General features: G+C 35.1%; 1 protein-coding gene and 1 long non-coding RNA gene across 5 annotated transcripts in view; one reads left to right on the plus strand and one right to left on the minus strand.

The window, feature by feature from the left end:
- LOC137252482 (uncharacterized) overlaps positions 1-15678 on the plus strand; it is a 613814-nt gene that overhangs the window by 577951 nt on the left and 20185 nt on the right. The window lies entirely within an intron of this gene.
- The window catches only part of Pka-C3 (Protein kinase, cAMP-dependent, catalytic subunit 3), a 133693-nt gene that overhangs the window by 85909 nt on the left and 32106 nt on the right, over positions 1-15678 (minus strand). For all 4 annotated transcript variants that reach the window (XM_067788249.1, XM_067788248.1, XM_067788247.1 and 1 more), the window contains one exon: positions 6063-6686. In XM_067788249.1, coding sequence (XP_067644350.1) covers positions 6063-6615 — 553 coding nt within the window. In that variant the 5' untranslated portion in view covers positions 6616-6686. The remainder of the gene's footprint in view (positions 1-6062; positions 6687-15678) is intronic.

The raw sequence follows: 15678 nt of genomic DNA on the forward strand, positions 1-15678 counted from the left end.
ATTGATTTGATGACTACTGAAACAATTTTCCGACATTTCTTGTCAAAATTGGTTTTTAAATCGCCGTTTGTGCCATCTTTAGTGTATTTTACGTTAAGCGTCGTTTGTATTGATATAACTTTATAGCTTTTATGTCTTCTTTCTTTCCTTTTCTATTTTTTGTTCTCAGTTCTCATTATATTCCCGTTTTATTTCAATGCCCTATTTCGCTGCTTTGGTTTTGCTTTATCTTCTATTTTTGGTTCATCTTTCACTAATTATTTTATTCTTGGTTTATTGTTTCGTCTTCTCATTTCACTTTCCATTTTTTCTTACTTACTTATTTTGCCTATCCTTCTCCGTAATCACTTTCTTTCTATTTTTTTCATTCTATATCTATCAATACTTAATCTTTTTATTCCTCAACCTTTCTCTGTCCTTTAACTTCACATCCGTCGCACCCGAGGTATTTGTTTCTGATCTCATGTTGCTGTTGTAGCGATAAAGACACTCCCCGAAGATTTTGGGTAGTGTTATCGATGTTGATGGTCCTTTGTGGGATATAGATCCGTTACATTCCGGTAACAAGCACCATAAAAGTACAAGCCCAGCCATCTCAGAAACGATTTCATATGACCACATTGAACCTTCTAAAAGGGAATCTGTCCTTAAAAGCGGCCAATTCTTCTGAACAAGGAGGATTCTGAGGTTTATAATCAATTATCGCTTGATCTGTGCCTTCATGTCTACTCCTTCCTAATATTTCAAGAGAGCACTGAAACCAATAACATATCAAATAAGTCCAAAGCGTTTGAAATATTATGACGACCGCGTAAACATATTACCGCTAGAATAAGGCTGATTACGTCGTTCCACGAATCCGCAAATCATCTAACTTACTAGCCAAACAGTCCAAGCGATTTTTCCTTAAGATATATGTATACAAAGCTCTTTATATACTAGACGTAATATGTAAATATTTAGATACGATTGTATAGAGATATGTAAGTAAACATAAGTCTAGCTACAACTATTTACAAATTGTGCAAGAAATTGTGTTTTTCCCTGAATGCAAAAGAAAAACTTCAGCATGAGTAAAGCAAAAGCTCAAAAAGTGCAAAAAGTGAGGAGAAGTCTTGCAGGCCGGGAGCAAGCTGTCAGTTGTTGGTTTCGCTTTAAAATAAAGCAGAGTTGTTTGATCTGCTTTGTGTTTACGGTCTGAGTGTGGTAGAGTGAACGACTTACGATTAAAATCTTCAATTCAAATACAATGCTGATCCCCAAATCAGTTACTAGCGCCCGGACTATCAGCCATATAATAATGTTCAAGCATTTTATGGATTTTTGTTTTTGGTAGTTGTGGCAGTATTGGGTCAGTGTTGTGTATATTTTATACATTTAAACGCGTCGATAGATAAAAGTCAAATGCTGCTGAATTATAAATGTGGTCCAGATAAATGTTTTTGAGATAAAAAAAGCGCCATAAAGTAAGTGAAGAGCAACGTATGGATGAGTCAATAAATTATACGTATTTTGCGTTAAGGATTTAGGATTAAAGAGAACACATTGGGAGGAGAAAGTGCTTATAAACACATAGATTAATATTTACCTTTTACCTTTGGGTCAAGTTGGACCCAAACTATACTATTAATATAATTAAAATCATGTAGAGTTTTTAGAGCAAAATAGCCGATCTCCTGGTATGATACTCCGAACGGCATCTGCAAGGCAGATGAATTTCCACTGAGAGCATTTCATGGCAGAAATACACGCGGAGTGTTTGCCAAACACTTCCGAGGGGCTACCCCGTTTAGAAAAATGTTCTTCTAATTGAAAAAACTTCTTTCTAAAATGTTGATGTTACTTTTCCCGGGGCGTGAAACCAGGATCTTTGATGTGGTAGGCGGAGCACGCTATCATCACACCACGGCGGTCGCTTTAAGGTTTACCAATAGGTAAATTGTTAGACCGTTTGAAGCGTCTGTGCTTAGAGAGTATCAACTATCCATTTATAATGTGTGTATGTATATCCATCAAAACTTACGAAGTATTGTTGACTGTAAGTAGCTATTTGTCTTCGATTTTCAAAGTCTATAAGCCTTTAAAACAGCTAAGTCCATTTTTGTTAAGTTTGATCTTCACGAAAGGTTGACATGTGATTTCCTAGAAATTTGATGCAATTGGACCCATAGACCTATTACGTCACAAATTTTGAATATCATGGAGATCATAAACCGGTTATTTAGTTCAACAGACAATCGATCACTCTCGCGGTATTATTCCATCAATTGAACGCGAATGAGTCATGCTCGTTTAGTGTGATTTCATTAGATATATGGTTTAATGAGCAAGAGTTCAGCACACGCTGCCTACGCAATTTAAATAAACAATTTTCACAAAAAGAAAAAAGAGGAACACAAAGAAAAACAAATGCAGATACAACTAAACCAGGGGATAATCATAAACGTGAATAAGCCGATTATTTACCTCTTTGATTATCATCTGGAATGAATCATTGTAATTTTCAAAATGAAAGAAAAAATAATAATAATTGGCTCGCGCTACCAATAAATAGTGGCGTTGAATGGTAGACTAAATTCTGTGTATGAACAGTTGCTCGCAAATAAAATGGGACTGTGGGTTTTATTCAAAAACGACTTTTTTTAATTTTGGTTAAGAACTCTTCCTTTTTCTAGAACTTGAAAAGTTTACAAATCAGTGTCGAAAATTTTTATCAAAAATGCTTGCATTAAAACAAAATAAATTTAAAATAGTAATTAAAAAAAATTTGTACGAAAAAATTTTTAAATGTGTATAAAATTTTCTTAATTATTTATACAAAGCTAAATTAAATAAGAAAAAAAAATATAGAAGATATTTTATGGAAATTTCTTAATTTTTTATGCAAACTCTAAAGAGATGAATTATATAAAAAACTAGCAGACCCGGCAGACGTTGTTCTGCCCTAAATTTGGCCTATCTGCATACGTTTTAATAAGCTTTTTCCGTCTAACTCTGCCCTACCCCTCTACACTTTTTCCTAAACTTTTTATTCACTCCTCCCTCCGTCTTTTTCGCTTCATCTCCATCTTCGTCTCATTCTATCTGTTTCTCAGTCTCCTTCTCTCTTTTCTCTTCTCTCAAGTTTTTCTCCTTCTTCTTCATCTCTTATTGCAAGTCCCAGAGGGTGGTATTTATTTTGTTCCAGTCCCATTCCGAGTCTCAGTCCCAGTCCCACTCCGAGTCTCAGTCTCAGTCCCAGTCCTAGTCCTAATCCCAGTCCCAGCCCGTCTCTGGTATACTTCCCGGAAAAAAGCATCGCAAATACTAATATAGGCAAATTTATATACGAAATATCAGGCAAATCGAATAGGACGTATGTAAATAGGTATGTGGGTATTATTAATTCTTGCCTTTATTTCGGCTTCGCATGCATATTTATCAGTTTTGCCAGGTAGATGCGACTAAATCGAATATCACAATGAACTTTAGAGCTCTCAGCAACAGCTTTCATTTGATATCCATAATACACACACATTCTAGGTGTATCCGGGTCCATATTTTGCCCTATATCTCGAGACCCCAATCACTCAGCGGAGTAAAACTTACTCTGTATTATACACACATTAACAGCTTCAATTTGATACCCATAATATAAAAACACATTCTAGGGGTATCCGGGTACATGTTTTGGCCTATATCAAGAGACACTAATAACCCAGCGGTGTAAAACTTACCCTGTACTAAAGCAACAACAGTTCAATTTGATTCCCATAATGTAAAAACACATCCTAGTTTTACCCTGATCCACGTTTTGGCCTACATCTCGAGACCCTAGTCACCAATAGGTATGAAGAGTACCCTTTACTAAAGCACTCATCAACAGCTTCAATTTGATACCCACAATGTAAAAACATTGTCTAGGCGTTTACGGGCCCACGTTTGGCCTATATCTCCAGACCCTAGTCACCCAGGGGTATGAAAATTATCCTCTACTAAATCACTAATCAACAGCTTTCATTTATTATCCATATTGTATAAACACATTCTAGGTGTACCCGTTCCACGTTTTGGGCTATATCTCGAGACCCTAGCCTCCAAGGTGTATGACAATTATCCTGTACTATAGCACTCATCAACAGTTTTCATTTGGTATCCATATTGTATAAACACATTCTAGGGGTAGCCGGGTCCACGTTTTGGGCTATATCTCGAGACCCTAGCCTCCCAGTTGTATGAAAATTATCCTGTACTAAATCACTCATCAACAGCTTTCATTTGTTATCCATATTGTATAAACACATTCTAGGGGTACGCGGGACCACGTTTTGGCCTATATCTCGAGACCCTAGTCACCCAGGGGTATGAAAATTATCCTGTACTATAGCACTCATCAACAGCTTTCATTTGATATCCATATTGTATAAACACATTCTAGGGGCACCCGGGTCCACGTTTTGGGCTATATCTCGAGACCCTGGTCACCAAGGGGTATGAAAAATATCCTGTACTATAGCACTCATCAACAGCTTTCACTTGATATCCATATTGTATAAACACATTCTAGGGGTACCCGGGTCCACGTTTTGATCTCAATACCCTAGGCACGTAGCGAAAAAAAAGGTAGACGTTGGCCGATTCTCAGACCTACCGAGTATGCTCACAAAATTTCATGAGAATCGGTTCAGCCGTTTCGGAGGAGTTAAGCCTCTAAAACCGTGTCAGAAGAGTTTTATATATTAGATAAATAATGATCAAAAAAAACTTTGCTGATAAAAAAAACTTAAATTTTTTAACAAACTAATGTTTTTTTTTAAATTTTCAGAAAAAATTCAAATTCAATCATTTATTGTACTTGGAGCAAAATAAAAAGGGCAAAATAAAATATTTTTTGAAGAATTTACTAATTTTCCCTAACTGTCTTATATAACATAGATCGAAATTGCATTAAAACAAAAAAAGTAATTTTTTATGGCAAAATTTTTTAATTTGCTATTTTTCAATCAAAAACTAAATTAAAATTAAAAAAGATAAAAAATTTTGTATTCAAAACTTTCTATATTTATTTATGAAAACCTTAAATAAAAAATGAAATAATGCAAATGCCTCAGTGCCCGCTTAAAAATTTTAAGAACCAAAAAATTTCAGTTTAAACCGAATTTTTCGAAAATCCCAAAAATAACGTAAATACGACTTTTAAAAGAAAAGCTTCACAATTTTTCATCAAAACAAATTTTTTTGCTTTATTAATTCTAAATTTAAATGTAACTCTTTAAAGAATTTCAACAATCTGTTTAAAACTTTTGAAAAAAAAACTGTGACATTTAAATAAAATTTTTCGAAAATTCAAGAAATTACGTAAACACTCCGATTTAAAATAAAAAATTTAAATGTGAAAAAAACAGTTTTACTATAAATTTTTTTGCTTCATAAATTTTAAATATGTATGTTTATAATTTTTGGGAAAGTTAACAAATTGTACGAATTTTTTTTATTTAATAAAAAATTGTATAAAAATTAAAAATTGTCTTAGTTTCTTTAAGCCATTAAACTTTAAACTTTATAAAATCAAAAAAAAAAACACATAGAAATTGTTTACATATGCTTATGTTTAACTTAAAAAACAAAATTCCAAAAAAAAATTAGCAATATACCGCAAAATTCTTTAATCAAAATGTTTTCCAAAATTTTTAAAGGATGTAACCTGTTTTGGTACTCGAAACTCAGGTGTGTGAAGTATTTACTGATTTGTGATACAAAATTTTTAAAAACCTTACGAATATTCATAAAAATTTTAAAACGTTGAAATATTGTTTTCTTCTTAGAAATAAAATATGCTCTAATACAAAAATTAACAACTAAAAATTTATAAAAAGAATACTCAGGCTATATAGCCAGTCCCATTTTGACTTTGATCGACTGTACTTATTTTCCTACGGCTATGCATAAGCAAAAAATCGTCTACATCGTGCGACGCGTGCAAATAAAATCGCCTACAAAACCATATTTCCAATGCAACAAATCACGTTATAAAAATTATCATCTTAGCACTATTTAGAATACAAAATTTTTATTGAACTCACCCACAGTCTTGATCATTTGAAAATCATCCAGATGATATTTACGTACACCTTTCGCCGTCTCAACGCTGCTACTCTCATCTGTTTCATCATCATCACCCTCATCGTCAGTCTCATTACCATCATCTTCCTCATCGGGATCATCTTCCTCCTCTTCGGGATCATCATCTTCTTCATCCAACTCATCATCATCATCTTCCGCCTCTCCATCATCATCATCTTCATCCGCTTCTTGTGTCGCTTTACGTCGCGCTTCATCGTCACCCACTCGTTTGGGTGTATCCTCAGATTCCTCCGTCTCTTCGCTACAATCTGATTCTAGCGGATCTGATGATTCACTGGAGCCTATACTACGATGTGCAGCGACTCCTCCAGCGCCACTACTCTGTACATGGAGTGTTGTGCGATTGGGGCGCGCAGCACCGAGTTTCAATGTGAATGTGGCTTCAGTAGCAGTGGGCTTTTTATCGAAAAATAAAGATGTGTTGGGTGCCATTTTGTTGCTAGAGCTGGCGCCTATATTGCGCATGCGTGTGTATGTAGTGGCCGCGGACATTTTACAGTGAATGTTTGAGAGTGTAGGGGGAGGATTTTTAAACTTTGCAGGCTCGCCTCAAGATATGTTGTCTGAAAAGAAGGAAAAACACACCTTTAAAATTAGTTTCGTAACCTGACACAAAAAAGCTTGAATTTGTACTAAAACGTATGTTCCGAAAATATTTTTCCCATAAAATTGCAATATTTGTCAACTTGAATCAGTATATCTAAAGTATTCTATAACACTATGTTTAAATTCTTTTTATGCAACATACTGTTCTAAAATGATTGTGCAAATAATTTAGCACTAAAGCTCTACACTTTTACTTTTATACTAAATATAGTTAGCATAAATATTGTGTTAAAAATGTGTGCTCACAAAAGCTATGCGCTTTGCAAAATTTGTACTAAAAATTATGTTCTAATATTATTGTACTAAAAGTTTGTACTAAAAATATATCATTGTAAATCACGAAAGGAAAGCATTTTATCATCATCACAGTTTTTTAATCAGTGTAGTGCAATTGTAGTACTAAGAATTTTGCTCTGAATTCTTCCTTCTTGAAGCCTGAAATGAACATTCTTTGGCGCCAATGCAAATTTATTTGTAATAAAAATGTATTATTGTAAATCATGAAGAGAAAACAATTTATCAAGATTGCTTTTTTTTAATCAGTATAGTGCAATTTTAGTACTAAGAATTTTGCTCTGAATTCCTTTTTGTTGAAGCCTGAAATCAAAATTCATTTGCACCAATGCAAATTTAATTGTTTTGAAAGTCTTTTCTTGCAGCTCGGTAGGTATTAAATCGAGAAGCCCGGAAGTACTCATAACTTCAAAATTTAAGATTTTTGAGTTAGCTCTCAATTGAAAATAACTTTAAAAAATGTTACGTATACGCACTGGTAGCCGTCTTGTCATGTGATGATATGGATATGTTTGCGTGTAATTCTATTTAAAAACGAACAGAGCTGTCAAGTTGAAAATATGGCTGTCAGAGAATGATATTGACAGACTAGGTATTACAATTTCTAATCTATATTTATTTTCAATTTTTATACTCAGCTGAGCAGAGCTCACAGAGTATATTAACTTTGTTCGCATAACGATAATCCGTAACGGCATAAACTAATCTAGACAGATATAGACTTCTATATATCAAAACGATCTGGGCGAAAAAAGAAATTCATTTAGCCATGTCCGTCCGTCCGTCCATCCGTAAACACGATAACTTTAGTAAATTTTGAGGTATCTTGATAAAATTTGGTATGTAGGTTGCTGGGCACTCATCTCAGATCGCTATTTAAAACGAACGAAATCGGACTATAACCACGCCCACTTTTTCGATATCGAAAATTTCGAAAAACCGAAAAAGTGCAATAATTCATTACCAAACACGGATAAAGCGATGAAACTTGGTAGGCGGGTTGAGCTTATGACGCAGAATAGAAAATTATTAAAATTTTGGACAATGGGCGTGGCAACGCCCACTTTTAAAAGAAGGTAATTTCAAAGTTTTGCAAGCTGTAATTTGGCAGTCGTTGAAGATATCATGATGAAATTTGGCAGGAATGTTACTCTATTACTATATGTGTGCTAAGTAAAAATTAGCAAAATCGAATTACGAACACGCCCACTTTAAAAAAAAATTTTTTTTAAAAGTCAAATTTTAACATAATATCTTTATAGTATATAAGTAAATTATGTCAAAATTCAACTCCTGTAATGATATGGTGCAACAAAATACAAAAATAAATGAAGAATTTCAAAGTGGGCGTGGCTCCGCCCTTTTTCATTTAATTCGTCTAGAACACTTTTAATGCCATAAGTAGAACAAAAATTTACCAATCCTTGTGAAATTTGGTACGGGCCTAGATTTTATGATGTTAACTGTTTTCTGTGAAAATGGGCGAAATCGGTTGAAGCCACGCCCAGTTTTTATACACAGTCGTCCGTCAAAAAATTTACCAATCCTTGTGAAATTTGGTACGGGCCTAGATTTTATGATGTTAACTATTTTCTGTGAAAATGGGCGAAATCGGTTGAAGCCACGCCCAGTTTTTATACACAGTCGTCCGTCTGTCCTTCCGTTCGGACGTTAACACGATATCTTGAGCAAAAATCGATATATCTTTAATAAACTTAGTTCACGTACTTATCTGAACTCACATTATCTTGGTATAAAAAATGATCGAAATCCGACTATGACCACGCCCACTTTTTCGATATCGAAAATTACGAAAAATGAAAAAATGCCATAATTCTATACCAAATATGAAAAAAGAGATGAAACGTGGTAATTGGATTGGTTTATTGGCGCAAAATATGGTAATGGGTGTGACTCCTACCATATTAAGTACAAGAAAATGAAGAAGTTCTGCAGGTCGAAATCAAACGCCCTTGGAATCTTGGCAGGAATACTGTTCGTGGTATTACATATATAAATAAAGTAGCGGTACAAGACAGATGATGTTCTGGGTCACCCTGGTCCACATTTTGGTCGATATCTCGAAAACGCCTGCACGTATCCAACTAAGGGCCGCTCCCTTTCAAAACCCTCATTAATACCTTTAACTTGATACCCATATCGTACAAACACATTCTATAGTCACCCCTGGTCCACCCTTATGGCGATGTCTCAAAAAGGCACCCACCTATAGAACTAAGGCCCACTACGTTTTAAATAATCATTAAAACCTTTCATTTGATACCCATATCGTACAAACACATTCTATAGTCACCCCTGGTCCACCCTTATGGCGATGTCTCAAAAAGGCATCCACCTATAGAACTAAGGCCCACTACGTTTTAAATAATCATTAAAACCTTTCATTTGATACCCATATCGTACAAACACATACTAGAGTCACCCCTGGTCCATCTGTATAGCGATATCTCGAAAAGGCGCCCACCTGTAGCACAAAGGCCCACTCTCCTTTAAAATAATCATTAACACCTTTCATTTGATACCCATATCGTACAAACACATTCTATAGTCACCCCTGGTCCACCCTTATGGGGATGTCTCAAAAAGGCATCCACCTATAGAACTAAGGCCCACTACATTTTAAATAATCATTAAAACCTTTTTAGCGATATCTCGAAAAGGCGCCCACCTATAGCACAAAGGCCCACTCTCTTTTAAAATACTCATTAACACCTTTCATTTGATACCCATATCGTACAAACACATTCTAGAGTCACCCCTGGTCCACCTTTATGGCGATATCTCGAAAAGGCGTCCACCTATAAAACTATGGCCCACTCCCTTTTAAAATACTCTTTAATACCTTCCATTTGAAATCCATGTCATACAAACACATTCCAGGGTTACCCTAGGTTAACTTTGCTAAATGGTGATTTTCCCTTATTTTGTCTCCAAAGCTCTCAGCTGAGTATGTTACACTCGAACTTAGCCTTCCTTACTTGTTGGATATCATTTTACCATAACAAAAGTCATCCAAAATTTAGGTTACTATGAAAGTCAGAAGGACAAAAGCTTTTTTGGTTCTATAATTGCAATGTTTATACCCAGCAAATATATACATATGTACATATGTCCCTACATATCTATATTTGCAAGCTATTTCACACTCACCAACATACTCTACAGCTCATGCAAATCCATTATTTTCAATATGTAATGTAACTATGCTTTCAATTAATACATCCATTGGCCCTCTTGACATTTCATTTTTACATTCATTGACTGTCAGTTTGTTACAATTTTTACCAAACACATACATACATAGGCTTATTTAATTTGCAATTGCTTTCATGTGACCTAATGACATATTAAATTTTTTCCAATTAATCCCTATCAATAGCTCTCAGCGGACATGAATACAAAAAGTAATACAATAAGTAATAAACTCATATTCACTTCCTCTACCCGCTTTACAAAACATTCACACTCTCAAAAGTACATTGGCACTATTTTGGTGCCAAGGAAGACTGAACTTGTCTATCTGTAAACATTCTTCCATTTTTCATTCGCTTATACACACTTCATTGTCGCCTTTTTGCTTGCTTTATATAAGCAATTTTTTATTCTATTTTATTTTCTTTTAGTAGACAATATTGTAAATAGCTTAAGTATGTACATATGTATGTGTTTGTGCACGCATGTGTATTGGTTCGTGCATACATATATAAGCTTAAAGCCAGCGGATAATTTGTGTCAGCAGCACTTAAATACTGGCCATCATTGTTGCCGCCCACATCAATCAATCAAATTTTGTTGACGAAAAAGAAAATTCATACAATATAGAATAGTCTCGGGCCGTGGTTGTGCAAGGCCTCGCCACGCGTCTAGTGTACACTTACGATCATTTACTTTGGGTTTGAAATATTTCATTTCCGTGATACCTAGATTAGTTAATTCATTTGAGCTCAAACTAAATTCACCTCACTGTTTCCGCCATGGTTTATGATTAAAAAATTTCACCCTATGTGGTAGCCCTAATTCTCCCTTTCTATTTTTCTGTTCTTTTTATACCTTTCATGAACATGAAATGGTATACTAACTTTGGTCCGATGTTTGTAACGTTGAGAAATATAGAAGATAGACTCACCATTAAGTATACCGAATTGATCAGGGAGACGAACTAGTTGATATACCATGTCCGTCTGTCCGTCCGTCCGTCTGTCTGTTTCAAAGCAAACTAGTCCCTCAAATTTTGAGATATCTCAATGAAATTTGGCACAAGGATGTATTTTTGTATTATATTAGATATTTGTCAGATCCGGTAGGATCGGACCACTATAACCTATATCTCCCATACAACCGATCGTTCAGATAAGACGATTTTGGTATTTCCTTCCGCAATTTAGAAAGTATAAACGTGAAACTCGGTGATATATATTCTAATATATCATAGAACATTTCCTGAAAAAATCACTTTGATCGGAGCTATATGTATATAGTATATACCTATCCCATACAACCGATCGTTCAGATAGAAAGATTTTTGGCCATTTCTCCCTTAGTTTCCAATAAAAAACGTGAAACTTGGTGATATATATTCTAATATATCATACATTTCCTGTAAAAATCATTTCGATCGGAGCTATATATAATATATATCCCATACAACCGACCGTTCAGATAAGGGGGTTTTTTGCCATTTTTTATTATATATTTATCTTAAAAATCGTTAAGGTATGTACATTTGTTCACTATATATTTCTTATCTTATACATCCGATTATTTGCAGATTGCGAACGGGATAAGATTTTTGTTCAGCCCCATTCATCAAAGGTATGAAGTCTTCGACACAGCCCAGGACAGTCCCGTCCTTACTTGTTTTTACTTACTTACTTACGTAATTAGCGCTAACCGTTTAAATAGTATAGAACATCCAACAAAGTGCACCAGCCGTTTCTTCGCTCTGCCAACTGGTGTCTATTGGTAAAACCAAGGGGATCTAAACGGTTTCTCATCTGGTCCTTCCAGCAGAGTGTGGGCCGCCCTCTTCCTCTGCCTCCCCGTTTTTTTCCAATAAGAAATACTTTTTTAGTCGGAGCGTCATCTTTCATTCACATGACATGGCCTAGGCAGGGTAGCCGCTGCGTTCTAATTATCTGGACTATGTTGATGTCTGCGTAAAGATCGTGCAGCTCATAATTAAATCTTCCTCGCTACTCGCCGCCGGCAATGCGTAGAGATCCGTAAATCTTGCGAAGAACTTTTCTCTCGAACACTCCCAGAGCCGCTTCATCTGATGTTTTCATGGTCTATGCTTCTGCACCATATAGCAGGATCTGGGTTCCAAATAAACGAAGTCTCTTACTTTTTCGAAATTATAGCTAGCAACAGTAGTGTGGTTGCCAAGGCGCAAATGCGGTGACTCTTTGTTCGATGGCAGCAGGTACTTCGTTTTGTCCTCATTTGCCATAAACCCATCTTTTCAGCTTCTTTTTCCGGTTTTGGAGTAATCAGAACTTACTGCCTGAACACCCCGACGATGATATCAATGTCATCGGCATACGCAACTCACACAAAGAACTAGTTCGTTAACCCAATAAGGGCAGTTGATTTACCACTCACACCATTACACATCTTTCTGTTACAGCGCTGATTCTGCAAGTTCACTATATATGATAGCCCCAATTGGCATTTTTCTTTACATTTTTTTATTATGCAACATAACTTCTTGAATAGGTGAAATTATTTCAACGAATGAGCGAAGGGCAGTTGATTTACTACTCACACCATTACACATCTTTCCGCTACAGCACTGGATTTTGCATTTGTTCGCAGCAATAGTGTAAAGCATTGTAAAACTTAATTCTCTTTCCAAAATTTAACACTTTCATTTATAATAAATAGATACATATAGTACACTATAGGCAACAATATGGAAAATTTTAAATTTGTCAACAAATTTTGCTTATTTTGTAAACTTGAATCTGAAAAGTTCACTGTACCTACGATTATAAATTGATTTTTTTGCTGACCTATGATCACACAATAATAAAATTGAATTAAACAAATTGCTATCGTATAAAGTAGAGTCAATTAAACTTAATGCATGTTTACATTTTTGTATTCCATTTAAATCACTTAACATATTTGTATGTATGTAACACAGCTATATATAGAGTCATAGTTATAGGGGTGTGATGGTAGCGTGCTCCGCCTACCACACCGTATGCCGCGGGCTCACACCCCGGGCAAAGCAACATCAAAATTTTAGAAATAAGGTTTTTCAATTAGAAGAAAACTTTTGTAAGCGGGGTCGCCCCTCGGCAGTGTTTGGCAAGCGCTCCGAGAGTATTTCTGCCATGAAAAGCTCTCAGTGAAAACTCATCTGCCTTGCAGATGCCGTTCGGAGTCGGCATAAAACATGTACATAGGTCCCGTCCGGCCAATTTGTAGGAAAAATCGAGAGGAGCACGACGCAAATTGGAAGAGAAGCTCGGCCTTAGATCTCTTCGAAGGTTATCGCGCCTTACATTTATTTTAATTATTTAGTTATAGTTAGATATGAGCATGTACATATATATTTTATCACATCTCATATTGGCTGGCATACCCTTTGACAAAAGTGGGTTATGAGCTAATGCATTTTTCTAGTTAATTGGTACACGACCATGTCAACACTAAAATGAAATATAATATAATGCTATAAAATACTACAAACAAATAAAAAAGTGCAAACTGAGTGAAACGAAGGTTGAGTAAACACAATTAATAAAATTATGCTACACAGCTACACCTTGCAGGCGGCGAGATTGAAATATCTCAGATTTTTAAGCAAACGGTTAAAAGTTTAAGCTTAAGTCAGACATTTTTTATACTCAGCGTGCTTTGCACACAGAGTATATTAACTTTGATTGGATAACGGTTGGTTGTACAGGTATAAAGGAATCGAGATAGATATTGACTTCCATATATCAGAATCATCAGTACCGAAAAAAAATTTTGATTGAGCCATGTCCGTCCGTCCGTCTGTCCGTTAACACGATAACTTGAGATTGGTATTGAAAATGAGCGAAATCGGATGATAACCACGCCCACTTTTTATATATATAACATTTTGGAAAACACAAAAAAGCTGATTATTTAGTAAATAATACACCTAGAATGCTGAAATTTGACATGTGGACTGATATTGAGACTCTTGATAAAAATTTGAAAAAAAAAATTTAAATGGGCGTGGCACCGCCCACTTGTGATAAAATAAATTTTACAAATATTATTAATCATAAATCAAAAATCGTTAAACCTATCGTAACAAAATGCGGCAGATCGGTTGCCTTCACTATAAGGAATGCTTTGAATAAAACTTTACGAAATCGGTTAAGGACCACGCACACTTTTATATAAAAGATCGTGTCGTGGACGAATAAAATAAGCTATATCTTTGCAAAAAAGAGCTTTATATCTATGGATTTCATTTCCCAGGTAGACTTATAACAATAAATAGGAAAAACATTAAATTTTAAGAAATGGGCGTGGCACCGCCCCTTTTATGACTATGTTTCGGGAGCCATAACTCGAATAAAAATTAACGGATCGTAATAAAATTTGGTACACAGATTTTCCCTCTAGCAGGAAATATTTCTAGAAAAAATGGACGATATCGGTTAAAGACCACGCCCACTTTTATATAAAAGATTTTTAAAAGGGTCGTAGACGAAAATAATAAACTATATCTTAGCGAAAAAGAGCTTTGTATCAATAGCATTTTACTCTCTAAATTGAATTATAGCATTAAATTGGAAAACACTAAAATTTTTGAAAATGGGCGTGGCACCGCACCTTTTATGACTAAGCAATATTCTATATTTCGGGAGCCATAACTCGAAGAACAACTAACATATCGTAATGAAATTTTGTACACATATTTTCCTTATAGCAGAAATTATTTCTAGTAAAAATGGAGGGGATGGGTTAAAGACCACGCCCACTTTTATATAAAACAATTTTAAAAGGGTCGAATACTAGAATAATAAGCTATAACTTAGCAAAATATAGTTTTGAATCAATGATATTTCACTTATCAAGTTTTATTGTATGAGGAAATGGGGACACATTTTTTTTAATTGGGCGGTGCCGGGTGTTATGTATAAAAGTAATTTATCTGAAATGAAATGTACAATTGAAGCTCAGGCTGAGTATATAATGTTCGGTTACACCCGAACTTAGACACCTTTACTTGTTTGTTTTACACCTTGCATCTAAAATGAGAGACAGTCAAGCAGCGTAATAGTTGCGAACTACAGGTTTAATGACTACCTTCGAACTGGTGCTAATCGGGTGCGGAGCGGGACTTATACCAACAGCGCTGAATGAAGTAGTACTTACATTAATTAGTCAAGAGCTACAGTTAAACCAGGAAAGAATCCGTTCAAAAGGTCTGCAAATGGTTGGCAATTGTCATTTCGTGGGGCATTACAACATTAAAAGTGTCAGTTGAAAGCACTTCGAGGGGTCAGAAGTAGAACTAGTACCGTCTCCTTATGCAACAACTGTGCGGAAGTTCAGAACTAACGCGGTTCGCTGCAGTATATATACTAAAATTAATCAGTCTAAAGACCACCACAAAATGTTGTGAAAAAGAATGATTTGAAATGA

The sequence above is a fragment of the Eurosta solidaginis genome, chromosome 5, assembly GCF_040869045.1.
Source record: "Eurosta solidaginis isolate ZX-2024a chromosome 5, ASM4086904v1, whole genome shotgun sequence".
Lineage (NCBI taxonomy): Eukaryota > Metazoa > Arthropoda > Insecta > Diptera > Tephritidae > Eurosta > Eurosta solidaginis.